Source organism: Globicephala melas, chromosome 1 (assembly GCF_963455315.2).
Source record: "Globicephala melas chromosome 1, mGloMel1.2, whole genome shotgun sequence".
Classification (NCBI taxonomy): Eukaryota; Metazoa; Chordata; class Mammalia; order Artiodactyla; family Delphinidae; genus Globicephala; species Globicephala melas.
Window position 1 is genome coordinate 175,545,140 of NC_083314.1, and position 26,007 is coordinate 175,571,146.

The window sequence follows — 26,007 nt, forward strand, 5'->3', positions numbered from 1 at the left end:
ATCAATAAATGAGTGACTTTAAGACCTTGAGCAAGTCCGTTGACATCTCTCAGCAGCTTTTTCCCCATCTGTGAAGCCAGTGGTGTTTAATTCATATCGAGTTCCTGCCGAGCAGGAATAAGTAACAACAATAATAAGTAAACTTATTGAGCACTGCTATGGACCAGGCAGTGTTGTAAACCCTAGGAGGTAGTAGTATTTTACCTCCACTTTATGGAAGAGGAAACTGAGGAGCAAAGAGGCAGGGAAGGCTCCTGGAGAAGGGGGATTTGATCAAGTTTTGTAGGAAAGACTGGGGCTGGGACTGAGCAAAGTGAAGAGGATCCACGGCCCAGAGGGCAAGTCCCTGTCCAGGGTGTCTCTGAGCCGGGGTGGCTGCACACATAGGACCTACGTGGAACCCGGCAGCCTAACCCCGCCCCCCGCGTCTCCATGACAACAGCCTCCGCACATGCGCCTCCAGCACCGGAGCCTGGGCTGGCGGCTTGAGCCGAAGCCGGACGCAAGCAGGGCGGAAGCTGGCTCGGCGGGCTGGGCGGCGGGAGCGCTGGCCGGGCTTTTAAAGGGGCGGTCTCCACCCGGGCCCATTCGCCCGCGGGGACTGCTGATGGTGAAGGCTGGGTGGGCTTGGGAGTCAGGATCCAGGAGGCAGAGGAGAAGCAGGTCTGTGTGACTCCCCCACCCCCCGGAGGTGACAAGGGAGCTAGGGACTGTGTAAATGCCCTCTGGGGCAATAATGGGATGGCTGTCCCCCAGGGAGCAATACGGAGGAGAAAGGACTATGGTTTTGCACCTTTTGGGTGATAAGAGGGGGACGGGGGTGTGTAACACCTCAGGATGTTGAAAGGGAGCTTGGATTCCAAAAATGTTAGTCGTAATAATGAGAAGGGTGGGGCTCCATAGTTGCTCCATCCTCCAAGGAGGGAGCTGGGGCTCCAGGGGAGAGTCTGAGGGCAGGTTAAGAGGCCTCACGGGTACAGCTTAGAACAGTTACCCTCTCCCATCCCCTACTCTCAGCATTCTACCATCTCCCCTCCCCGTCAGGTTGCCTAGCCATGGCCAGACTACCTGCCGCAGGCTCAGTGATTGTCCCAGACTGGCACGAGAGCGCCGAGGGCAAGGAGTACCTGGCCTGTATCCTGCGCAAGAACCGCCGGCGGGTGTTTGGTAAGTGCCCCCCTCCCCCAGCCTGTCACCTGCCATTCCCTGGGGAGAACAGTGTCCCCTGTGGTGGGGGGCGCGGAGCAGAGAAGCAGGGCAGTGAGGGCCTTTTCCACTGCACTTCTCAACCTTGGGGACCCCAGAAGCCCTATCCTGGGGTCCCCACCCCCAAACCTCCTTAGCGTTAATTCTGTCATCAGAGCCATGGAAACAGCCAAAACCCTGCCAGGAACCACTGTCACCAGAGAGGCTGTTGATTGAGGCCTCAGCTGGTGGCAGGCCCTCTGCTGGGCACTTTATACAATGGACTCCAATTTAACCTTCTCAACAGCACGTTGCAGACTTGTCCAAGATCCCCTAGTGAGTAGAGACAAGCCTCTTCCATATCCTGCTGTCTCCAGGGTAAGACACTCATGTTCCCCAGGATGAAGCTAACTCACGCAGGCAAGGTCAGCTGACAGGCCAGCAGAGGGGCCTGGCATCGGCTGCAGGAGTCCAGCTCTGGCCGGGAGAGACAAAACAGCAGAAGGCTTAAGACCAGAGAGTGACAGGCAACCCACAATTTAGGACTTTCAGGTCCTACACCTATAGATGGATCGCAGTTTAGACTTTATTTTTTGCAAGCTTTAAATTAAAAACATTCAGGGCGGTCCAGTGGTTAGGACTTGGCGCTTTCACTTCTGTGGGCCTGGGTTCAGTCTCTGGTCAGGGAACTAAGATCCCACACGCTGCACGGTGGGATCAAAAAAAAAAGAATAAATAAATAAACATTCATAAATATCTCACTGTATTGGTTCTAAGGAGTTTATATTAATTAAGAATACTTTTGCTGGGCTTCCCTGGTGGCGCAGTGGTTGAGAGTCCGCCTGCTGATGCAGGGGACACGGGTTCGTGCCCCGGTCCGGGAAGATCCCACATGCTGCGGAAAGGCTGGGCCCGTGAGCCATGGCCGCTGAGCCTGCGCGTCCGGAGCCTGTGCTCCGCAATGGGAGAGGCCGCGACAGTGAGAGGCCCGCGTACTGCAAAAAAAAAAAAAAAAAAGAATACTTTTGCTGATATTTCTTCACTGAGGAGAGAATTAGGAAAAACCTTTCTCTTACCTGTGGGAAATCTAGGATATGTGATAGTATTAATAAAAACCATCTCAGGGAATTCCCTGGTTGTTCAGTGGTTAGGACTCAGTGCTTTCACTGCCGGGTCCTGGGTTTGATCCCTGGTTGGGGAACTAAGATCCCGCAAGCCGTGTGGTGCGGCAAAAAATAAAATAAAATAATAAAAATCATCTCATGCATCAAACTTTTTTGAAAAATGGTGTTATTTGGAGTAGGCACTGGCCCAGTTCACAGAGCACAGGTGTTCCCAGCAGAGCTTCTCCTCCGGGGATGCTGCTTGTATCCCAGGCCTCTGTCATGAGTGCTGTATAGGGAATGGTTGGTTGGCACTGAAGAAGCCCTGAGAGATGAGGTTGTACACCCAAAGTATGACGGGGCAAGTGCACGTTGACTCCCTGACCCCACCTGGATCCCTCCTTGCCCCAGGGCTGCTCGAGCGACCAGTGCTTTCCCCGCCTGTGGCCATTGACACCGCCCGCTACAAGATCTTTGTGTCTGGGAAGAGTGGTGTGGGCAAGACAGCATTGGTGGCCAAGCTGGCTGGCCTGGAGGTGCCCGTGGTGCACCACGAGACCACTGGTGAGTCCCTCCTAGGAGGCCTTCCCTGGGGTGGAGAAAAGACTTGCCCTGGACCACATAAGCTGGGATTTGTAACCAGCCTTACCATTTACTCTGCAACCTTGGAAAGTCACTTCACCTCTCTGAGCCTACATTCGCTCCTTTGTCCAAAAGGGATAATAGTACCAACCCCTTGGGGTTGTGGTGGGGTTGGTGCTAGCGATAGTGGTGGTAACATGCCTAGCACTGAGCTGGCACAGGGTAGGTGCTCAGAAAACACCGATCTTCCTTTCTTGTTTCCTTCCACTGGATGCTGATTGACCATCATGTTGCAATATCTGAGACTATTCCGGGACCTTTGGCTTCCCCAGTGCACAAGAGGAAACTACTTTGTCATGGCTAGGGCTAGGGCTGCCTCTCCCTGGTAGACTGGAGGCTCCTCTGGGGCAGGGCAGTTTCCCCCGTCGGACTGAGAATTCTCCCACGTCAGGGACTATGCCTTCCCCATCAGACTGAGGACCCATTAAGGTAGGGACATATCTCCTCTTCCTGTTCCTTCTGGGCCCCCTACTCCTCTCCACCTCTGCCTCCCCCATGCTGAGTGACTGACCCCGGCCTCCCCAGGCATCCAGACCACCGTGGTATTTTGGCCGGCCAAGCTGCAGGCCAGCGACCGTGTTGTCATGTTCCGCTTTGAGTTCTGGGACTGCGGGGAGTCTGCGCTCAAAAAGTTTGATCACATGCTGCCGGTGAGCAGGAAGGTGGGCCTGGGTGGGTCCAGGATGGGCTGGTTGCCTGAGGTGGGCTTCTGAGTACAGGCATCTGAGCCTGGCCTGCCTGGTCTGCAGGAGCCAGAAGTGGGCGTGAATGGACTGAGGATGCTGCCTGGGCGGGGAGACCTCTGCCCTGGGACCAGCCGCTCCCTGCTCTGGGCCGCAGTTTCCCAGTCTGTGAAAGGAGGGGTGGTGCTGAGACTTCTCAGGGCCCTGCAGCCCATAGGCTCTGGTTACAAGCCTCGCGTGAGCCGCTCATCAGCCTCTATCCCCAGGCTTGCCAGGAGAAAACAGATGCTTTCCTCTTCCTCTTCTCCTTCACTGACCGGGCCTCCTTTGAAGACCTCCCTGGACAGCTGGCCCGAGTAGCAGGCGAGGCCCCTGGTGCGGTCAGGATGGTCATCGGCTCCAAGTATCCTTTGGGTGGCCCCTAGGACTGTCAGAGGCCACACTTGGCAAGCCACGGAGCAAGGGTGTCAGGCAGCCTGCCTCTGCCCAGCTATGGGGTCCAGCCCCATGGGCTTTATCTTAGAGGCTGCAACAGGGCCTCCCCCAGACCCTGGGTGTTGGGGGCAAGGGAGGAGGGAGAAGGCTGGGTTTGATGGAGTGGTAAGCAGAGGTGCCCGGCCAGGCTCCTTGACCCTCCTCCAGATTTGACCAGTATATGCACACGGACGTGCCTGAGCATGACCTCACAGCCTTCCGGCAGGCCTGGGAGCTGCCCCTCCTGCGGGTGAAGAGTGTGCCAGGACGACGGCTGGCAGATGGACGCACGCTGGATGGGCGGGCTGGGCTGGCCGACATTGCCCATGTGCTCAACGGCCTGGCAGAGCAGTTGTGGCACCAGGACCAGGTGGCAGCTGGCCTGCTCCCCAACCCCCCAGAGGACCCCCCCAGCTGAGGGGTGGTGGCATGATGAGTGGGCATTCCCCACCCTCAGTTGACCCAGAGCAGGACCCAGGGCCCAAGGCTGGGACAGGAATATTGATCTCATCCCGAGGGCTGGCCAGAGGGTCCTAGTCGGGGAGAATGGTGGCCTGAGAAGGCTCCCAGCCCCAGAGCACTTTCCTTGTGGAATTCTTGGCAGTGAAGTGGGGCACAAGGCTCGGTAGGGCAGCCATCTGAGGGCATCTGGCTGTCCACTGGCCTCCTCCCTCTGCCCTAGGAGTCTGGGTTTCTGGAAACGGAGGAACTGTATGCGCAAGGCCTGAGGGCTCAGGCATCCCCCAGCCTCCCCCTGCCCTTCCCGCTTCTGCAGCAGCCATGGAGTGTGACTGGGGAGAGGGGGTGCCTCAGCTGGGCCCTGGGCCTCAGGTGACTTCAGTCAGAGCCTGTACGTGTTAGTTGAGGTAACACCATCTGCTGTACCAGGTAAACCCTGAACTCTCAGTGGCTTAACTTAATAGAAGTTTTTTTCTCTCTATGTCTCACCTCAGGTGGAAGTGAAGGTGGGTGGGGAGGCTCTGCTCTATACACTGATTCAGAGACCCAGCCTCTGACATCTTCAATGAGTTTCTTCCCAGTTTGTCCTGGGGCATCAACATCCCGTCAGCAGACGGGATGAGTGCAGGTGGAAGGTCCCCCAGCAGGTTTCTATGGACTTGGCCTAGGACAGTGTGCCTCATTTCTGCCCACATTCCATTGGCCAGCACCTAGTCACATGGTCACACAGAGCAGCAGGGGAAGTTGGGAAATGTAGTCCACCTGTGTGTCCAGGAGGCAAGCACGTCACTCTGGAATTCCTTTTTTTGACCATGAAGCTGTCAAGTTATGCTTAGGACAGGGGCCCTGCCAGCCTGGGGGAACCAGAAAGTATCACTGGGCAGGGACTGGGCCAGGTGGGGGGTCAGGGCGTGAGCTGGCAGGAGGCCAGCAAGGACAGGAGCAGGAAGGTGAGTGACCTTGTGCCCTTGCCCCATCAGCCAGACAGTAGTGAATGTGGGCTAGAGTTGTAGGCACCTGCGGGCAGATGCCTACAAAATCGGCCTTTATACTTTCTTTCCCTCCCCGGTGACACCCTCTCCAGCCCCATAGATGGACCCCTGGGCAGAGAGCCGGCCTGAGTCTGACCCAGCTGGAAGGGCCCTGGATGCCCAGGTCAGCCAGCTGACCCTCAGAGCCCCCTCTCGAGAAAGCAGCTCTGAACACTCCACACTCACACGCATGATCATGTGCCCACACACACCAGTACTTGCCCTAAAATGCTGCCCCGCTTCTCCCTCCTGGCACACACAGGAGGCTCCTGCATGCTCTCCCTGGCTTACGCTCCTGGCTTACTGATGGCCTGCATGGCACTGCTTGTCAGTCTGTCCACCCTGTGCACTGCCTGTAGGTTTGTCAACCTTTCCAGGGCCTAAAGCATTGATTTTAGCACCTTCTTACCCCCAACTCAGGTTCAGAGCTGAGACCTGAGCTTAGCCCATGTCCCAGAGGAGGAATGTTGCTGGGCAGGACCCAGGCCTCACAGCCTGCACAGCCCACCGGCCGACTCCTGCTCCCGCGCCGCAGAGTGTCCCACCGCCGCCTTCAGCTCTGCTTTGGCCCATTTCCCTCTGGTCTTAGCTCCAGTAGACCTCACCCACCAGGCAGAGCAAGGCAGGACCCAGCAAAGGTGGCCTCTGGGCTGGAATGTGGCCTTCCAGCTATGGATACCCGTGTGTGTAGTGGGCACCAGCTACCCCACATCCCAGCCAGTTATCTCAGGCCTTAAAGCGTCAGCATCCTTCTTGGCCACCAGCTCAGCCAAGAGCCAGAGGCTGCTGTGGAGAAGTAACCTAGATCCTCCCCACAGCAGAGCGGGACACTGGTTGGCACTGGTTAGCACTGCTCCAGTCGGAGAATCGACCCCTCACACACTTTCACCCCAAACCAGGAGGTAAACAATTCCCTTCTCCCTGAGTAAGAACGAAGTGGGGACCACAACGGTGCTAAGACTTGGAGCCGGCCACCTGCCGTCCCAGCGCTGCCTTCTCAGCCCCTCAGAGCCCAGGCCCAGTGCCACTTTAGTATTTCATAGGCTATCCCCTTAGAGGCCTCCACCGAAGTACAGAGAACTGGAAGCACGAGGGAGGAGGGAGCTGCAGAGCCATAATTCTCCTAATAGCTGGTGGCTGTCCCCGCAGAGTGGACTCTGGGCAGGGTCGTGGAGAGCGAATGAGAAGAGAATGTGTGTGCGCACACACACACGGACTCAGGCCGGCTTTGTGGGCCTGGCACCTGAGCAGTCCACAGGGCTCTGCACTGGGGGGCCCACACCTGGTTTAATGCTCTGCTGTTGCCATCTTGAAATCCTTAATAATTTTTCAATAGTTTTCCACTGGACACCACCAATCATGTGGTAGGTCCTGCACAGGAGAGGGTCCAGACTCCAGATAAAGTTCCTCTCTCAGGGCCTTGGAGACAGAGGCCATCCTGTGGCCTGTCCGGAGGCCACCGGAAGTCGGAAGTCGGGGAGTTGCCTTCTCCCCATTTTGGTGCCAGAAATTCCACCGTTAGGTTAAGCCTTACGACAGACAGCTCAAAGGCAAATACCCTGCTGCTCCCTTTGTGGGCCCTGAGGCTACCTGGAGGGAAGGGGTGGTGACTGTGCCCCCAGGCTGGTTCAGGGGTGAGCCCTGACTTAGAGGGGATCCTTGGGAAGAGGGAAGCCATGTTTGCTCCTCCGGGCCCTAGAGCCCACAGACTTCAGGGCTCTAGAGGGAAGCTGGAGGGAGGAGGGACTAGCTTCTCCAGGGGTGGGGGTGTGTATGTGCTGCAGCCCAGCCCTGGTGCTGTTTGTCAGGACATCCCAGCCCCCTCTTCTTCCCTCCCCAAGCCCCTTTCCTACAGAGGGGGAGTGCTATGCTCCAAATGGTTGTGTCCCCCCAAGATGCATACACTGAAATCCTAGTCCACAGTGTGATGGTATTAGGGGCCTTTGGGAGTGGATTTGGTCATGAGGACAGAGCCCTCATGAATGGGATTAGTGCTCTAATAAGAGGGACCCCACAGAGCTGCCTAGCCCCTTCCACCATCTGAGGACACAGAGAAAAAGTGCTGGCTGCGAACAAGGAAGAGGGCCCTCTCCAGAACTGGGCTGTGATGATGATCTTGGACTCCCAACCTCCAGAGCCATGAGAAATAAATTTCTGTTGTTCATAAGCTACCCGGTTTGTGGTTTTTTGTTATAGCCGTCCAATGGACTAAGATAGGGAGGCTGAGGCCAGAGAGGGTCAGGCGTTTCTCCAAGGTTGCAGAGCCATGGAGCAGCCCTGATGCCCTTAGCCTTCTGTACCCCTCTCCCCTGGACTGTCCCTTCCCCTCATCCCCCAATGGTGTCTTCTGGGTGCAGCCCCTCACATGATCCCATCTGGTCTTGCTTTTCCAACCAGAAGCCTGGGGCTGCCTGTAGGAGGGGAAATACGGTACTGGTGCCTGGCTCCCTCCTCCCTCTCCTCTTTTTCTCCTTCCCCCATCCTTCCCAGGCCACAGTGAGCTGGTAAGTGAAGCTCCTGCCTGCTGCCAGCCACCAGCCAAGCCTGGCCTTGTGGACAACAAGGAGAACCCCAGGCAAGTTGCCTGCTCCCAGGATGAGAAAGGAGATGCAGGAGCCAGATCTGCAAAGGCTGCTGGGCAGGCCTCCAGAGCCTTGGGTGAGTCCGGAATGGGGGTGGGACTCCCTGGTGCTGCCCTGGATCTCCTTACTCCCAGGGCAGCCTGGTGCCAGCCATGACACCACCCCCGGCCTCCACCCCGTGCCATGAAACAGACTTGGGGGAGCAGTGCCCAGAGGGTGGCATGGGGCTCAGGGCCCAAGACAAGTCAGAGCTGTGTGGAGGCAAATCCCCAGAGGCCCAAGCTGGGAGTAGGGGGGTGGGGGAGCCCCTCCCTCCCTGTGACCTCAGACCTAGAGGCTGGGTCAGTGGGGGCGAGGTGAAGTGGGGAGAGTTGGTGTTCAATTCTATTCTAGAAAGAAGGGGTGTTTCCTGGGAGCAAAGGGGACCGACTGAGGCTTGGGGCCGTGGTCCAGAAGGAAGGTGAAGAGCTGTGACCTTGGGTTGGTCACTGTAATTCCTTTGTGTCATCTATAAAATGGAGAGAACAAGAGCACCCGCTCACTTCTTCTGAGTTGTAACAAGTAAATGCGTGTAAAATATTTAGCACTGGGCCAGGCACTGAATTAAGGGCCCAGCAAACGTTGGCTACTGTCTTTGTCGCTGTTGTTACTTATGGTAGTGGTGGTGTTTCTGGGGCTGAGAGCGAGTGGAGAAGAGGGAGAAGGGTCGCAGATCGCGCCGACAGCGCCTCCACTGTTGCGCTTTATATTTAGCCAGCGGTGGGCGGGCGGGTGGGCGGAAGGAGGGGCGGCCCAGCTGGGCTGGTGGAGAAGTTCCTGGCACCTGCACCTGCGCCGGGGTCCTCTCACCCGCACTCCGGTCCTGTTGCGCCCAGGACGGCGATGGTGCCGAGGACAAGGACCGGAGGACGACCGTCTCTGCGCGTCCCGCTGCAGCATTTGTGTCCCAGACTCCGGAGGCAACATTTTCCGCGACTGGAAAACAGAAATTGGTGAGACTGGGGCCAGACAGGACTCTTACCCCCACTTCACCGCTTCAGTCTGGCAGCCGGAGTAGCCCACCCACCGTCCCTCTCTTACAGGGAGGAAAGAGAGGTCTTACCTCCGCGAGGAATCCCGTGGCATCTCTGGTCCTTTTCTTGCAATGGGCAGTTCCTCCTTTGAGCTAAGCCCAGTCGCTCTTGCTGTGGCGCGAACTTTCCTCTTTTTTTTAAAATTTATTTATTTGGCTGTGCCGGGTCTTAGTTGTGACACGCGGACCTTCGTTGTCTCCTGCGGGATCTTTAGTTGCGACACGCGCTATCGAACCCGCGCCCCCTCATTGGGAGCGCGGAGTCTTTACCACTGACCGCTAGGGAAGTCCCACGAACTATTTCCTTTAATTTGGGCCTTAGTGGGACTGATAAACCCAGCCCCCAACTCCCCACCCAGGGTGGAAGTGGGGTAGGGTGGGGCAGACCGTTCCTAACTGCCCTTCTGCCCCCGCGATGGGACAGACTTCCTGCTCGTGAGGGAGGAGAAGCTGCGATCCCCGCGGCGGGCGTGGTGACAGCGACTCCTGCAAGCGGAGCTGGCGCGATAAGTTCCAGAGGAACCTGAGCGCGGCCGGGCTGCTCCTGGAGGAGGTGAGCGCGGCGCGGTCGGGCTGCGGGGGCTCAGTCCCCGAGGCCGAGCGCGGGCTTCCCTAACGAGCCTTGTGACCTGCGCAAGCGACTTCAGTACCTCATCTGTAAAATGGGCTTTACCGTAGCGTCAGCCCATAGAGGGGCTGTGATGATTAAACTGGCGAGCGTGCAAAGCGCTCAGCCCACGGCCTGCTCATTGGAGGTGCTCAGTAAATGGGAACCAGCAGCCACTACTCTATGACTCCGGCCTACTCAGCGTCTGCGTCTGTCTCCACGTTTGTAAAATGAGGGTGCTAGTTCCCCCCTCGTTTGAATTTCAAACGAGGAAACGCAAATCAAAGCGCTTTTGAAGGTGGCCAAGGGCCCGCGCGCGCAGAACGGGAACTGTCACTCCCAGGCGGGATCATGAGAGGTGGGGCTCCGGGCTCTGGCCCATCCGGAGACCCCGGCCCCCCAAGGAGTAGTGTCTCGCCAAGCGCCGCGCCCTCGCCGTGTACTTCGCCAAGCTGTGCGCCCTGGGAGCTGCTGGCAGAGGAACTGAGCCAGCGTGTGCCGCTGTAGGTGGGAGGGACGAGCCGGGGCGAGGTCAGCCCGGGGGCGGAGTCTTCCCAGGTACCGGTGACCCTGCCCTAGTCCTGCAGGCCCGACGTAACCCGGACTCGGACGGGGGGTGGGGGGAGCTACTGCGGCGCCTTCGCCTGCTGCAACCTCTGCAGCAACACGTGCCCAATAAGCCACTGGACTATCCGCCGCTCCAAGCTGGACTTGTCTCGGGTGGGCGGGGCCTCCCGCAGAGGGGAGGGGCGCCAGCCGCAGGCTTAGCCAAATCGAGGCTCCATTGCTCCTCCTTGCTTTGCCAGTGAGGCAACTCCTGCTTAACTCACTTTAGGTCTCAGGCTTGTCCTTTCCGCAGCCTGGGGTTCAGGCCGTGCCCGAGCGGCTCCCCGTCCCTGATTCCCACCCGTTCAATGCCCCTCAGATGCTCGCCTGGCTGCAAAACACCCAGCCCAGGCTGAGCTTTGTGGGGAGAAGGGCTCTCTGGTTTTAGCAGCTGGCACATTTTTTTTTAATAAATTTATTTTACTTATTTATTTTTGGCTGCGTTGGGTCTTCGTTGCTGCACGCGGGCTTTCTCTAGCAGCCGCCAGCGGGGGTTACTCTCCGTTGCGGTGCGCGGGCTTCTCGTTGCGGTGGCTTCTTTTGTTGCGGAGCACGGGCTCTAGGCGCGCGGGCTTCAGTAGTTGTGGCTCGCGGGCTCAGTAGATGTGACTCGCGGGCTCTAGAGCGCAGGCTGAGTAGTTGTGGCGCACGGGCTTAGTCGCTCCATGGCACGTGGGATCTTCCCCGGCCAGGGATCCAACCCGTGTCCCATGCATTTGGCAGGTGGATTCTTAACCACTGTGCCACCAGGGAAGTCCAGATGGCACGTTTTATCCCTGTGTCCCCAGCCTAGAGACTGCCCTCCCATCGTGTTAGGTCTCGCATTCGGCGGAGGGTTCAGCTTCTGACCCCTGCTCTGCTCACAGATTCCTGGGCAGGGCTTCCCATGGCTCCTACTTCTCCAGCACCCACAGGCACCAAGTGGTGAGACAACTGCCTGGGGAGAGTCCAGCTGGGACCTTACGGGGGCGGGGTTGATGCCAGAATTCTTTCTGGCAGGTGGCAGAGATCCTGGCCCGAACAATCTATGGGAAAGAGGAACGTGCAAAGATGGTCATGGCCCGTCTGCTGACCGAGGGAGTCTACACTGCAGCCTTCCCACTGCGTGAGGTAGACATGACACAAACCCAGCTTTCTTCCACTGCAGGGGCATCAGGAGAAAATTCTGGGACTTCCCTGCAGCCCTCCCGCCTTTCCTCTCCCTAGGGCCCCTGTGATCTGCCCGGGTACCAGGTGCCTGGTGCAGACCTCAACCCTCCACAATTGCTGTATTCATACTGGGCCTGCTGGGGGTGCTGGCAAAAGTACCAGCCCCTGCACCACATACAGGAGGACTTTGGGGACAAGGCAGCTATCTACTTTGGTTGGTGCATCTGGTGTTGGGGGTGAGGGCTGGGAGCTGGGGTTGAGTACAGAGATGGAGGCTCATGAGCATTCCGTCCCCCCACATTCTGTCACCTACACAGCCTGGGTGCTGCTTTTGTGGGTACCCTGGTCTTTACCTCTGGCCTAGTTACCATGGGCACAAATGTACCAGCGTGATGACTGGGAGTGCTGGGGGGATGAGCTGCATGGGCTGGGTCAGCTGGCTGGTTGAGGATAGACCCTCCCGGGATGGGGTACCCTTTGCTCATAGGGAGGAGATCTGTGCGAGCAGGAGTTCCTTCCTCGTGTGCTCAATCTGTGATACTTGTGCCACATGGAATATTTCTGAGATCTGCCCCATGGCCAAGGTGAGCCAGGGAAGAGAGCAAGGGAATGGGTAGGTGTTTGGGACCCAGCACCTTGGGCCTAGCTGCTGGGAAGGCAGTGCGCCCTCTCTCCCTCCTCTGCAGATGGGCTATCTCTTTGACCATCTGGGAACTGTGTTCTTTAGCATCTTCATGTGCTTCTGGGCCACGGCCTTCCTGGAGCACTGGAAGCACAAGAGTACCACCTTGGCCCACCACTGGGACTGCAGTGACTTCCAGGAAGAGGAGGTGACGCCCAGCTCAGCCCTCCAGGCCCAGAACTCTGCTTCCTGCAGTTCTCAGAGGCCATAAGGCATGCTGGGAACAGCTCGGACTCTGGAGTCCAGCATCCCAGGATCCAGATCTGACTCTTCCCTACAATTTTCCTGGGTCACTTTCCCACCCTCCCCTGACATCAGGATGATATAAGGTTTGGTGAAGTTAAATACTAGAGGCATTTAGAGGCTCAAAGAGAAACTCTTCCTGAAACAGGGAAGAAGGAGAGAAGCGTTCCACTCACCTACCCATCTAGCCATCCACCTGTCCATCCAAACATCTAATCATTGATCCTGAATCTGTTTGCTTTTCTCCGTCTCCACTGCCACCCTCACTTTCCCCACCCCCTAGCCCCAGTCCAAACCACAATTCTCTCTTACCTGAACCCCTGCAGTAGCCTCCCAATATATCTCTCTGCTCTTATGTTTGCCCCCATTCAATCCATTCCCAGCTGCCAGGGCAATCTTTTCTTTTTTTTTTTTTTTTTCTGTACGCGGACCTCTCACTGCTGTGGCCTCTCCTGCTGTGGAGCACAGGCTCCGGACGCGCAGGCTCAGCGGCCATGGCTCACGGGCCCAGCCGCTCCGCGGCATGTGGGATCTTCCTGGACAGGGGCACGAACCCGTGTCCCCTGCATCAGCAGGCGGACTCTCAACCACTGCACCACCAGGGAAGCCCCTGGCGCAATCTTTTGAAGATACGAATCACATCCTGAATTATCCTACTCAAAGCGTTCTAGTGGGTTCTCATATGCACTTGGAAAACTATCTAAGCCCCTCACAGCAGCCCACAACCCTGTGTGATCTGGCTTCTGCCTAGTTCTCCTCCACTGCCTCCACTGGCTCCCTGCTGTTTCTTGAATAGGACAGGGTTATTTCCACCCCAGAGCCTTGGCACTGGCTGTTCTCTGCTAGAATCTTCTTCCAGACTTTATATGGCCTGCTTTTTGTCATTCATATCTTGACTTAAATGTCACCCTTTTAAAGAGGACTTTCTTGGGAATTCCCTGATGGCCAGTGGTTAGGACTCTGCACTCTCACTGCCAAGGGCCTGGGTTCAATCCCTGGTCGGGGAACTAAAACCCCACAAGCTGCGAGGGGGTGGCCAAAATAAATAAATAAATAAAAATAAAGAGGACTTCCTTGATCACCCAGTCTGAAGAGGCTCCCTATCACTGTTTTAATCTCATCACAGCATTTATCACTACATTTTCTTGTTTATTGTTTTTTGTCTGTCCTCTGCCACTGGAATGTGAGCTCCAGAGACCTTGTGTGTGACGTTGCTGTCTCCCTAGGGCCCAGAACAGTCCCTAGCATATAGAAAGTGCTCATTAAACATTTGATGGGTGAATCTGTGAATCACAAATCTATCTCTCCACCTATCCATCTGTCCAGATATCCATAATGTAATCCATCCAACAGTTAGGGTTGACAAGAAGATAGAAACGAGACTAGTTATTTCAACAGAGAGGATTTAATATAAGGTATTGATTGGTTAAACAGGTTCTGGAGGACTGAAAAAGCAGGAAGGAAAAACTGAAGTAACGAAGTCATTGTGAACGGCACCTCTTTTTTTTTTTTTAAGAAGATGTTGGGGGTAGGAGTTTATTAATTTATTTATTTTTGCTGTGTTGTGTCTTTGTTTCTGTGTGAGGGCTTTCTCTAGCTGTGGCGAGCAGGGGCCACTCTTCATTGCGGTGCGTGGGCCTCTCAATATCGTGGCCTCTCTTATTGCAGAGCACAGACTCCAGACGCGCAGGCTCAGTAGTTGTGGCTCATGGGCCTAGTTGCTCCGCGACATGTGGGATCTTCCCAGACCAGGGCTCGAACCCGTGTCCCCTGCATTAGCAGGCGGATTCTCAACCACTGCACCACCAGGGAAGCCCCCGGCACCTCTTAGAGCAGTGAATTATACAACTCATGTGACTCAAAGAGTGACCCTGCCTCTGCACACAGTCTCCTCCCCAACCCCTGCCGTGCTTCCCCTTCATTTTCTCATTACTTAGCACCTGTTTGTCTTTTAGGTCCTAGCTAAAATGTCATTTCCTCTGAGTGACCATCCCTGAAGACCAGTTTTCCTTCATAAGAGTTATTCACAAGTACATATTTGTGTTCATTTATCTAATGTCCATCTCCCCAACTAGACTGTAAACTCTGTTAGGACTTAGATTTTGTCCAGTTTGTTCATCATGTCATATCCAGTATCTACTGCAGAGTGTATGTGGTCGGTTAATAGTTATTGAATAACTAATACATTATCTATTCATCCACACATCCATCCATCTACCCATCCATCCTCATGTCCATCGTCCATCCAACCACACCCTCGTGTCCTCCTCTGCCTAGCCATCCATCCATACCTGCACCCATCTGCCCGTCTACCCACACATCTGTGCATTCACTTATAGAGATTTGCCTGTCTAGTTTGCCCACCCACCTGTCCACCTACTGCCACCCGTCCTTCAGACTATCCAGCCCTCTCCTACATGTGCATCCATTTGTTGTTTACTTCTCTGTTTACTCACCCACCCATCCACCCATCCATCCATCCATCCATCCATCCACAGGCTCTTAGCCAGGCCTTAGGGAAAAAAGGCCCTGCAGAAACAAAAATGAATCAGACCTCATTCCTGCATTTCCAGAGCTCCCTGTGCAAACAGGAAAAGGCAGGAGGCTTCCCCCACTCCAGGGTCATGACACCCAGACCCTTGGGCCCTGGGATGTACATTTCTGTTGCCCCCTCTGATAGGAGTGCCCACATCCAGAGTTTGCTGCCCTGGCCCCACAGATGGCCCAGAACCCAGTGACAGGCCTGAAGGAGCCCTACTTCCCACCCCACACCCGTCTTCCCCGCCTACTCACCAGCTCTGCAGCCATCCTCATCATGGTGAGGGGGCATTGGGCCCTTGCTCTGGAAGGACTGTGCCCTCCGGGATGCGCTGGTGCCCTGGTGAACCTGCCTTCCAGCTCTGACAGCTCTCCCTGCTGGCCCCCAGCTCTGTGTGTTGATGATTTTCCTGGTGTCTGTCATCATTTACTGTGGCATCATCAGCATTGCAATGTTCCACACGGCCAACTCTGTGCTCATGACCCAGGTGAGTGCCCCTTGGAGCAATGGAGGGTGGGACCACTGTTCCAGACTCTGGGCACAACGGGGGCATCCTCAAGTTCCTTCTGCCTCTCCACGTGGCTGGGCTCAAGGTGATAGCCATCACGCTGCCTAGGCTGGTAATGTTGCCGACATCGGCAGCACTGTGCCCTACCTGGTACTAATCCTCCTCCTGGGCCAGATCTACACCTCACTGGCTGAGCAGCTCACCAGGTGGGATGAGTAAGGGCAGGAGATCGCAGGGGTGTCCTGGCATCACTTGGGAACTGTGAGCCCTGAGGCAGGGCTCCGTGCATCTCAGAGCCTGCAGCTCCCACCTTGGTGTCCCCAGCCTGCTCAGCCAACCTCAGATGAAGGTGGCCAGGGGGGCATGGTTGGCCTTAGGGGAAGGTGGATTGGGGACAGAAGCATATGAGCTGACCCAATGGGCTGGGCCTGCCCCCTTACACTCAATAAAACTCTGACCAGCTCTGCCTTTTTCCCAGAGATGCACAGAGCCCAGACCCTCCATGAAGATGCCTTCACTTTTAAAGTCTTCATCTTCCAGTTTGTCAATTTCTCTCCTCTCCTTTCTTTTTTTGTTTTTCTTGGCCACGCCACACAGCATGCTGGATCTTCCCCAACCAGGGATAGAACCCATGTCCTCTGCACTGGGAGTGCAGAGCCTTAACCACTGGACCGCCAGGGGAGTCCATCTACTCCTCTCCCTTCTTTGTGGCATTCTTCAAAGGCAGGTGAGGACTCTCCCACCCACCCCCACCAAGGCTGTCGACTCTCAGATGATTTGCCAGCAGAGTGGCAGCATCCTTGAGCCTCTAGATTTGTCTCTACCAAGGTCTTGACCTTGAAGTTGGTCCTTGATTTCCCTGGACTTCAATTTTTTTAAAAACATGTTTATTTATTTAGGTTGTGCTGGGTCTTAGTTGTGGCAGGCAGGCTTCTTAGTTGTGGCTCGCAGGCTCCTTAGTTGTAGCATGTGAACTCTTAGTTGTGGCATGCACGTGGGATCTAGTTCCCTGACCAGGGATCGAACCTGGGCCCTCTGCATTGGGAGCATGGAGTCTGAACCGCTGCCCCAAGGAAATCCCTGGGCTTCAATTTTCTCAACTGTAATATTCCAGTGCATCATTGGGTAAATGTGAAACTCGAACACCTGCATTCATTCATTCACTCAACCTCCCATTGCTGACATTTGGCTTCATCACCATCTTTGTGGTCGCCTTTCCACTGAGCAGTCTGGACTGGATGCTGGGGACACAGAAATGAACCAGAGCTGGGCTTTCCCTCTAGGAGCTTCCAGTTTTTAACAAGGATGGGTCAGGAGTCCTCAAGGGCTAGACTCCCAGGAGGTGGTGTTACTGTGTAATTGCCATTGTCATTTGGCAGGAATGGGAGGGAGAATCACCAAAAGAACCACCCCTCCCCCCACCAGCAGCATGACTCCCTCTTCCTGGGCCAGAAATACCCAATTGACTTCTTATGGGTTGAGCAGTAGATATGGGCCATGGTCCCAACAGGCCTTGGGAACATAGCCTAGTTGGGGGCGGTGGGACAAGGCCTCCCAGCAGCCCGGTCACCAGAGTTATCTCTCAGTGGGTGGGCAGGGAGAGAGGTCAGCCTCAGCGTGGAGTTTAGCTGTGGCCTGGCTCCAGAAGGGGTGGGCACATTGCCAACAGATGCGGTAGGTCTACAGGTTTGTGGGATACCCTGGTGAGCACGGCAGGCTGCTTGGCATGTGGAACGAGGACGTGAGTATCCTTAGAGAGCCAGCTCTTGCGGGACGGCGGGGGGCATCACACCCTCAGGCCTGGCAGGGCAGGATCTGCCTCTGGGGCCTCCAAGGAGTAGGGGGCCAGCCCCTAAGCCCTGAGTAAGGTGCTGTGTGTCTGCCAATCACAGTGAGCCTGGAGGCTGACTTCTCGAGCTTGCTCAACAGCTCTTCATCATCACAGTGGGCAAACAGCTGGTCAGCAACGTGCAGGAGTTCGTTGTGCTGTGAGCGCAGGGGATGATCTGGGGGTTGGGCCTAGTCAGGCTAGGGCAGGGGGCCTTTATGAGAGCAAAGCAGAAACCACCCCCCACCATGGGGGTCAGGACCCTGGAACATAAGTCCTAGTTCTGCCTCCTGTAAGCTCTGGCTTTGCTTCTAAGCTTCAGTTTGCTCACCTGTACAATGGGGACAATAATACCTCTCCAAGAGAGTTGAGTGGATTAAATGATATGCTGAACAGGAAAGAGGAGGGCTTTCTATTAGCATTTTAGATTGGGGAAGGGCTTTCAGAGACCGAGGATGGCCATGTAGGAAGCACAGAGTTTAAGAGCCCTGGACTCTGGAGTCTAACAAACAGGACTTGAGCTCTGGTTGCACCATTTACAACTTGGGGAGCCTTGGGCCAGGTCTCTGAGTCTCCATTTCCTCCTCTGTAAAGTGTGAATTATCATGGTGCCTATCTTTAAGGGAGTGGGAGGATAGAAATGGCATTGTCTGGTCCCAGGAAGCTGAAGACCTGGCGGCAGAAGAGACACCTGGCCGGGCTGCAGGACACCCAGATCAGGCAGGAGCAGCGGCGCTGGGAGGAGGACTGTGAGCTCATTGAGTTCAAGGGCCAGTTTGATGAATACCTGGAGATGGGTGAGCAGTGGCCCAGCAGTACCAGGCCCAGCAGGGTTCCTGGGGGCCTGGCCCAGCAGGGGAGGTGACCCCAGGCCTGACACTCCCCAACTCCAGTCCAGGTTCATCACCATCTTCGTGGCAGCCTTCCCACCGGCACCCCTATTTGCTCTGCTCAGCAACTGGGTGGAGATCCGACCGGACACCCAGAAGTTCTGTGTGAGTACTGGTGGCTGGCGGCTGAGCGGACCCGGCTGCTCCTGCTTGAAGCCATTGCCTACCTTTCTGTCATCGTGAATGTGAGGAGAGGGGGGCAAGGAGGGAAATACAGGGTCAGAGGGGAAAATGAAGATCAGAGACTGGGAGGAGGCTCGGGAATAGGGAAATGGGGGCTGAGGGTGGAAATCAGGGTGAGAGATTGGGAAATAGGGGCAGAAGGCTAGGATCCTCGGGCACAGGCTCCTGCCTGCGGGAGTGGGGCTGGACCTGGGCGGGGATGAGTTAGGAGACTGGGCCCTGAAAGGCGGGACGGCCTTCCTGTGAAGCCCCCTTGCAGGCTTTCCTCATGGCCTTCACCTCGGACTTCCTGCCACGTCAACTTCATGCTGGCGCCCACACCCCCTGCTTACCTTGCCTAGGGCAACCACACGCCCTGCAGGTGGGAGAACGACCGGCCCGGGCTGAACGCGGTGGGGCGGGGCGTGCTTGGGAGGGGCGGGGCCCTGAGTCTGCGGACCCGCTGGGCCTGGCTGGGGGCGGGGTGCTGAATCTGGAGGCGGGGCAGTGAGCTTGTGGGAGGGGTGGGGCGGGGCCTAACTGGGAGGGCAGGAAGCTGAGTCTAGGGGGCGGCTAGAGGGCAGAGCTGGCTGAGGGTACTGCTAACCTGGCAGGGCCAGGCTCTAGGGTGGGGAGGGGTGGGAGTGCCGGTCGCGGAGTCGAGAACATCGCGGGACCCCGCGCCCTCCTCAACCCAGGTACAAGGGCTTTCGCGACGCTCAGAGGAATCTCACCCTCTTCTACTGGAAGCTGCTGGCTGTGCGTCTGGGCTTCATCATCGCCTTCGAGGTAGGCTTAGCCATCTGTGCGTCGGACGGACCCGGGTCCAAGTTCAGGCTGTGCGGCTGACTGGCTGTAAACGGGGTATATTACAGAATAGGATCTACTTCATAGGATCGCTCTGAAGATTCAGTGGCAAGTACTTGCACAGCATAGTGGGTGCGCAGTGAATTAATGTCACGACTACTACTATTATTGTCTCTTGGCAACAGCCCTGGAGCTCCTTCCAGCTTTGCTCAAGATCCTCTTTCTCTAGCTCTGATTCTAACAGGGTCCCTAGTGTTAAGGGGTTCGAATTATACCTCCCTGTCTTTGGGCAAATGAGGACCTCTTTATGCTTCGGTTTCTTTACAGGTAAAACAGGGGAAGTAATTTACTCACCTCCTAGAGTTGTGAGGATTAACTGAATGAATACCCGGAAACCCTCAGAATAGTGCCTTGCACTTAGTAAACGCTCGGCAGATTAAGATTGCTAAAGCAGTCCTTCTCTTTGGCCCCTCCTTCTCCCCAGCACGTGGTGTTCTTCCTGGGCCTCATCGCCTGGCTCGTGCCCGACGTGCCAGCCGCCCTGGCTACCAAGATAAAGCGCGAGCGTTAAGTTACCTGGCCAAGCAGGCGCTGGAGGACGACAGGGAGGCGCTACTTTCGGTTAGCACCGCCCACGGACCCTGGCCCCACCCCTCTGACCGCGCCCCTATGCCTGCCCCCAGGCCTAGGCTCTGCTTTCTTGCCCCGCCCTCTTGTTTGGCCTCGCCCAGGGGGAGGATTGGCCGCTTGCCCTCAAATTTTCGCCTGGCCTCCCTCTTCATCCAGCTCCGCGCACGCCACGCCCCTTCTTTTACACTGTTTCCACCACTGTCGCTTCTGCTCTGGAGGGCCCTCCTGCTCAGCCTGACCTAGCCTTGCTTTCCGTCCACTGCAGCAAGGGCGCTGTTCCCAGAGCCCAGGACGTAGGGTCGAGTGAGGAGAGACTGCCCTTCCAAGACCCTAGTTCCCCCAGGATCCTCCCTCCTTTGGGGTCCTCTGCTTCCAGCTAGGGGTCTGGGCAGTACCCTGGCCAGCGGCCCCAAGGTCGGCCCTGGAGTTGGGATGAGAGGGCTGGGGTTCTCTGAAGACCCCTAGTCCTGCATTGCCTCCCTCTTCATGTTTCCAGTGTCCTGCTCTATGTGCAACGCTGACAATAATCCTCTCTGCGCCCCAGCGTGCCACCTCTCCATGGACATCTGGTCCCCAACCACTCTGTGCAGTGTCTCCTCATTATGTGACTGTGCTCTGGGGGGCGAAGTGGATATGAAGGAGTGAAGGGACCTAACCTCTCTGAACTGAATGGTCAGCAGTTGGTAAGGGAGAGCTCATTAGGGTCTGGGCGTGGACCTCCTGCCCTGTATGCTCATCAAGACCTGTAGTGTGTCAATAGTAATGAAAGTGTCTATAGTTAGGTCAGCTGAGACACCTCCCAATGGACTTCCACACACTTTTCACCAGATCCTCCGCAAAGCCTGGTGAGACAGTACTGGGCAGTAGTTAAGGGCACAGATTGGTGGTGGAGTCACAGACCTGGGTCTGAATATGAATTCTGACTTTTATTTGCTGTGTGACCTTGGGCAAGTTCAATTTCATCATTTGTAAGGTAGGGACTTCATAGAACTGATGAGAGATTTAAATGGGATAATGTACTTAACATGTACAAGTCTCATGTCCTCATCTGGTAAGTAGGAGCAGTAACAGTATCTGTCTGGGTTGTGGTGGATATTAAATGATTATTTATGTGAAGTGCTCAGAACAGTGCCTGGCACACAGTGAGTGTACAATAAGAGTTGTTAAGCAACGTGAGTATTAGTATTTGTATACATCTTCATATTAAGTGTCTGGCAATTACCAATTGCTCAAATAAATGGCATGCGAAGGGGATTCCCTGTGGTCCATTAGGACTCCGGCGCTTTCACTGCCAGGGCGGGGGGTTCAATTACTGGTCGGGGAACTAAGATTCCACAAGGCTCACTGCGTGGCCAAAAAAAAAAAAAAGAAGGCATGCAAAGATTGCATACCACTGGGCTATTTGAATTTTTTTTAACATCTTTATTGGAGTATAATTGCATTACAATGGTGTATTAGTTTCTGCTGTATCACAAAGTGAATCATCTATATGTATACATATATTCCCCTATCCCCTCCCTCTTGCATCTCCCTCCCACCCTCCCTATCCCACCCCTCTAGGTGGTCACAAAGCACAGAGCTGATCTCCCTGTGCTATGTGGCTGCTTCCCACTAGCAATTTTACATTTGGTAGTGTATATATGTCCATGCCGCTCTCACTTCGTCCCAGTTTACCCTTCCCCCTTCCCGTGTCCTCAGGTCCATTCTCTACATCTGCGTCTTTATTCCTGACCTGCCCCTAGGTTTTTCAGAACCTCTTTTTTTTTTAGATTCCATATATATGTGTTAGCATACGGTATTTATTTTTCTCTTTCTGACTTACTTCACTCTGTATGACAGACTCTAAGTCCATCCACCTCACTACAAATAACTCAATTTCATTTCCTTTTATGGCTGAGTAATATTCCATTGTATATATGTGCCACATCTTCTTTATCCATTCGGGACATTGAATTGGTTTTTTGAGGGCTCATTCAGTGTGGACTAGAGCCTGGGAAGTCTGGTGGAGGAGGCTGTTGGAGATGGTGAGGGTGGGTCATTACAGGTAGCAGGGGAGGACAGATCATTCATGAGGAGCTGTGATGCTGGGAGGATGGCCAGGATGGTGCCAGGTGTGTCACATCACTGGTTTTCACGATTTCCGTCTCCCAACCATAGAGATGAGTGATCCCTTTATAGATGCTGTAGCAGGCTCAGAGAGGATCAACACACTGCAGAGTTCTCAGGATCCCTGAGGAGACCAAGGCTTGGGAGTTTCTCTGCAAAACTCCCAGGATGCTCCCCAGCCCCAAGAAGCCCCCTGAGCACATCTCACATTTGGGAAGCTCCAGAAGAGGGGTGACCTGTCTGTCCCCTGGGAGGAAAAGCAGTGCCTCCCCCATCTTTAGGATGTCGGTCTGGGGTCCTTCAGAGCCTCTCCTGGGCATAGGACTCCCATTGTTCCAGCCCCCCTCTTGTACCTCAGACTGGCCAAACCGGTTCTGGGAAAGGGGGGCGGGGAGCAGGCACGTTGAGACAGCCGCCTGCCCGCCCGCGAGGTTCCCTCCGCCCTTGCCTCCCCTTCTCCCTGCCCCACACAATACCCGGGAGCTTGCATTGCCTGGCTCAGGGGCCATGCTGACATCGCCCCCTGAGGACCCGGCTGCATCCCCAGAGCTCTCAGGGTGTCCTGGAGCCCTGGACCGTGCTGGAGGCTGGACGGAGCTCCCTGGCTGAGGTAGGGCCCCACCTGGCTGCCAGCAACCCCTTCCTCCTCCCGCCAGTCTTCCCAAGCGAGTCCTTTGTGCAGCCTGCCTGGCCTCTGATCCTGGCTCCCACACACTTAAGGCCTCTTGGGGCTCCACAGCCTGCTTGGCCTGGATTCCCTTTCCAGTCATGACCTCCCACTTGGCCTTGTCCCTTAAGGAGAAGAGGGGCCCTGGCAGGGCCCTACTCCTCAGGCAGCAGGGCAGGGGGCACCAGGGAGGGGGAAGGGAAAAGCTGGGCACAGGAGGTCAGAGGTGCTTTCTCCGGACCATAGTAGTGTCCAGGGACCTTCCCTGCCAGCCTTACCAAGTGGGCCCATTGTCCATGTGATTAGCAGTGCCCACTGGATGGGACACTTTCTGGCCCTGCCCATCCTTCTCAGCCTGCAGAGATACTCACGATGACCAAAGTTTCCTAGGTGGGGTGGCTGAGAGGGGCCCTAGGGGCTGCTCTACAGATGGGCACACTCAGGCCCAGGCCCAGGCTATGATTTGCCTAAGGCCAGTGTCAACGCAGGGCCTTGAACGTTGGCAGGGGTTTTCCCCTGTGGGTTCCAGAATGACCCTTGCCTAGTGGCACTAGAGTATCCCGTGACAATGTCTTGGGCAGGTAATGTCCCTCTGTTACCTGGGGCCAGTCTCTTCCTGAGGTTTTCTTCTTCTTCTAGCAGGGATAAGCTATAAACACTATGACATAGTTCTGCCCCTCCTTGGTCCCCAGCATTGAGGCTGAGTGGACAACATCCATGGAAGGCCACAGGGCTGGCATCCTGGCTAGATGGGTCATTCTCATTGTCCCTTGGCCTGGACGGAGGTGGAGGCTGACCCACTCCTGACTTCCTCCCTAGGGACCTGCCTCCAGCCTTGTGGCCCCTGAAGAAGCCTTACACGCCCCCTCCATTTACTCAGCCTTCTCCTCTGAGGCTTTAATAGGGGGTGCTCCTTGGAATTCCCTGGTGGTCCAGTGGTTAGGACTCTGCGCTTCCATGACAGGGGGCACAGGTTCGATCCCTGGTCAGGGAACTAAGATCTCGCATGCCGCGTGGCATGGCCAAAAAAAGAAATTTTTTAAAAAATTGGGGGTGCGGGCTTCCCTGGTGGCGCAGTGGTTGAGAGTCTGCCTGCCAATGCGGGGGACACAGGTTCATGCCCCGGTCCGGGAAGATCCCACATGCCGCAGAGTGGCTGGGCCCGTGAGCCATGGCCGCTGAGCCTGCGCGTCCGGAGCCTGTGCTCCGCAACGGGACAGGCCACAACAGTGAAAGGCCTGCGTACCGGAAAAAAAAAAAAAAAATTGGGGGTGCTCCTGCCCCAAGGGTTCCATGTTTTGCTCATTTGTCCCTGCAACTGACAAGGGCAGGGGGTTCCTCCCTGCCCTCTAGGGGCTTCCAGAACCCAAGTGGAGAGAATCACCCAGAATACAAGGGAGCAGAGTGTGTATTCTTGCACATGTGTACCCACAGAAGCAAGTGGGACTTCTGTGTTAAGGACTTCTGATTCCAGCAGAAAAAGAGACCTGTCTGGTGGGCAGTGGTCCCCTGTGTCTCCTGCCACATGCTCCTACAAAACGCGGTGTGTCTCACCCTCACTGCCTCAGTTTCCCTAATTCTGTGATGGCTGAAGCCATCCATCTGACTAGAGAAAGACTAATAACACTCAGAAGAATGACTGTCAACTGCAAAGCTCCCACTGTGTGATAGGTGCTTCATATGCATTATTCTTTTTTTTTTTTTTTTTTTTTGCTGCGCCGTGAGGCATGCAGGATCTTAGTTCCCCGACCAGGGATTGAACCTGTGCCCCCCTGCATTGGGAGCGAGGAGTCTTAACCATTGGACTGCCAGGGAAGTCCCCCTGCATTATTCTTTTTTTTGCGGTACGCGGGCCTCTCACTGTTGTGGCCTCTCCCGTTGCTGAGCACAGGCTCCAGACGCGCAGGCTCAGCGGCCATGGCTCACGGGCCCAGCCGCTCTGAGGCACGTGGGATTCTCCCGGACCGGGGCATGAACCCGCGTCCCCTGCATCGGCAGGCGGACTCTCAACCACTGCGCCACCAGGGAAGCGCCCCCTAAATTATTCTTAATTCTCCTATTAGCGTTTTGAAGCATGACTGTCCCATTTACCAGATAAGAAGAGACTTGCTCCCTGTGGGGAGGGTCTGGAGGAGTAACTGTCCCTCAGGAGCAGCCACCCTACCTGTACTCCAGGCAGGGGATGAGAAAGCAGGGGAAGCAGGTTGAGGGACTGCAGAGAGTGGGACCCAGTCACAGATCCAGCTGTCCTCCACTGGGTCCTCCCCTCTTTCCCTCTCTCCCAGGGTCACTGACCCTGTCACTGTTTCTCTCAGGCCGAGGCTTTCTCCCTATCTCTGTGGACCTGGGTCCTTGGGTATTTCAGCCAGAACAGTTCACTCTCACTTCCTCCAGGATGCCTTCCTGGAATGCCCGGGTTGAGCGGAGCCCAGCACCCTAATCTGACGGTTCCTCTGGGTTGGCTCTTGCCAACCTGGATTGTAACTGTTTTCATTTCTGGCTTCCCCACGAGACTGGCAATCCTGCGGGGCATGAAACATTTGCCCATGTGTCTCCCCGAGTTTTTCCGGGCTTCACATCTGTCTCTGAATATCTGGTCTGTCTGAAATTTTCAGTGTCTCTGTCTCTGTGTCTCCATCTCTGGGTCCCTGAATGTCTCAGCGTCTGTGGTTTTCTGGTTTTGAGTGCTTTGGGGTCTTGGTTTCTGGGTTGCTGTCTAAAGGGTCTCAGTTTTCCAGGTCTCAGTCCCTCGGTCTCTCAGTCTCTGTCTCCTGGGTCTCCTGGCCCTGCGAGGCTGGGCACTGCCCCTTTGGCCTGAAGGGGCCTCTGGGGGGTCCTCGCTGCCCAGCCTGCCCACAGCGAGGCCAGGCTAGGGTAGGCCCCCGCCCAGCCCGCTGCCTGTTCCCTCCCTCCCTACCCGCTTGCCTTACCACAGGGTTTGATGAATCAAACTCTTTGTCTGGGTGGGATCTCCCCCAGCCAGCTGGGCAGAGAGAGGGCTTCCCCTGCCGGAGCAGCCGAGCGACATCAGCTGTGGGCCTTGGCTGGAGAGGTGAGGGGCTGCAGGAGGGCAGCCGGCAAAGGGCCACGGGGCAAGGGCTGGGGGGCTCAGACCCCTTGATCAGTAGACCTGTCCTGAGGCTCCGGCAGCCTGCCTCGGGACGACGTCCTGCCCAGAGAGGACCCATTCAGCCTGGCCCGATCCTGGGGCGGGGAGCTGGGGTAGGGAAGAACCCCTCCCTCACCCCAAGCTGAGGGGCTGGGGCACTTCCCTGCCCGTCTCTTGGGAGGGCCCAGTCTGATCTGCGTGGTGGCCCGCCTGCCAGTGTGTGACCCTCCCAGCCAGCTTGGC

General features: G+C 56.0%; 3 protein-coding genes across 23 annotated transcripts in view; all 3 read left to right on the forward strand.

The window, feature by feature from the left end:
* The first annotated feature begins 429 nt into the window (after window positions 1-429).
* CPLANE2 (ciliogenesis and planar polarity effector complex subunit 2) lies at window positions 430-7,739 on the forward strand. 2 transcript variants are annotated; one of them, XR_004043753.2, is made up of 7 exons: window positions 430-663; window positions 1,045-1,167; window positions 2,700-2,852; window positions 3,456-3,580; window positions 3,880-4,016; window positions 4,256-5,701; window positions 5,998-7,739. XR_004043753.2 is itself a non-coding variant. In XM_030877288.2 (6 exons), exons 2-6 carry the CDS (start codon window positions 1,056-1,058, stop codon window positions 4,503-4,505), a joined length of 777 nt encoding a protein of 258 aa, XP_030733148.1. In that variant the 5' UTR covers window positions 430-663; window positions 1,045-1,055; the 3' UTR covers window positions 4,506-7,739. The 2 variants fall into 2 exon arrangements, 1 of the variants encoding a protein (XP_030733148.1); XM_030877288.2 differs by having other exon boundaries at window positions 4,256-7,739.
* A 248-nt stretch (window positions 7,740-7,987) lies between these two features.
* The window catches only part of ARHGEF19 (Rho guanine nucleotide exchange factor 19), a 29,771-nt gene continuing 11,751 nt past the window's right edge, over window positions 7,988-26,007 (forward strand). For 2 of the 20 annotated variants that reach the window (XM_060310677.2, XM_070045924.1), the window contains exons 1-10: window positions 7,988-8,235; window positions 9,035-9,151; window positions 9,656-9,784; window positions 11,444-11,554; window positions 12,280-15,544; window positions 16,163-16,292; window positions 18,054-18,190; window positions 18,287-18,827; window positions 19,144-19,873; window positions 20,379-20,565. The gene's annotated coding sequence lies outside the window, so the exon portion shown is untranslated. The other 18 variants (XM_070045909.1, XM_070045905.1, XM_060310635.2 and 15 more) reach the window with 18 other exon arrangements.
* LOC138842637 (anoctamin-7-like) lies at window positions 8,312-19,823 on the forward strand. Its single transcript, XM_070045368.1, has 18 exons — window positions 8,312-8,447; window positions 9,035-9,151; window positions 9,672-9,784; window positions 10,249-10,331; window positions 10,426-10,558; window positions 10,698-10,805; window positions 11,444-11,554; window positions 11,651-11,829; window positions 12,081-12,177; window positions 12,280-12,423; window positions 15,199-15,336; window positions 15,446-15,544; window positions 17,495-17,553; window positions 18,054-18,190; window positions 18,287-18,468; window positions 18,808-18,929; window positions 19,144-19,234; window positions 19,737-19,823. The coding sequence occupies exons 1-18, from the start codon at window positions 8,312-8,314 to the stop codon at window positions 19,821-19,823; spliced, it is 2,136 nt and encodes a 711-aa protein (XP_069901469.1).

Coding starts and splice junctions, on each gene's coding strand:
- CPLANE2 (XM_030877288.2), top strand. CDS start 1,056: ATGGCCAGACTACCTGCCGCAGGCTCAGTGATTGTCCCAGACTGGCAC. Junction 1,168..2,699: donor GAACCGCCGGCGGGTGTTTG/GTAAGTGCCCCC, acceptor TCCTTGCCCCAG/GGCTGCTCGAGCGACCAGTG. Junction 2,853..3,455: donor GGTGCACCACGAGACCACTG/GTGAGTCCCTCC, acceptor CGGCCTCCCCAG/GCATCCAGACCACCGTGGTA.
- LOC138842637 (XM_070045368.1), top strand. CDS start 8,312: ATGACACCACCCCCGGCCTCCACCCCGTGCCATGAAACAGACTTGGGG. Junction 9,785..10,248: donor CCGGGCTGCTCCTGGAGGAG/GTGAGCGCGGCG, acceptor CCCAAGGAGTAG/TGTCTCGCCAAGCGCCGCGC. Junction 17,554..18,053: donor GTGCAGGAGTTCGTTGTGCT/GTGAGCGCAGGG, acceptor GTCTGGTCCCAG/GAAGCTGAAGACCTGGCGGC.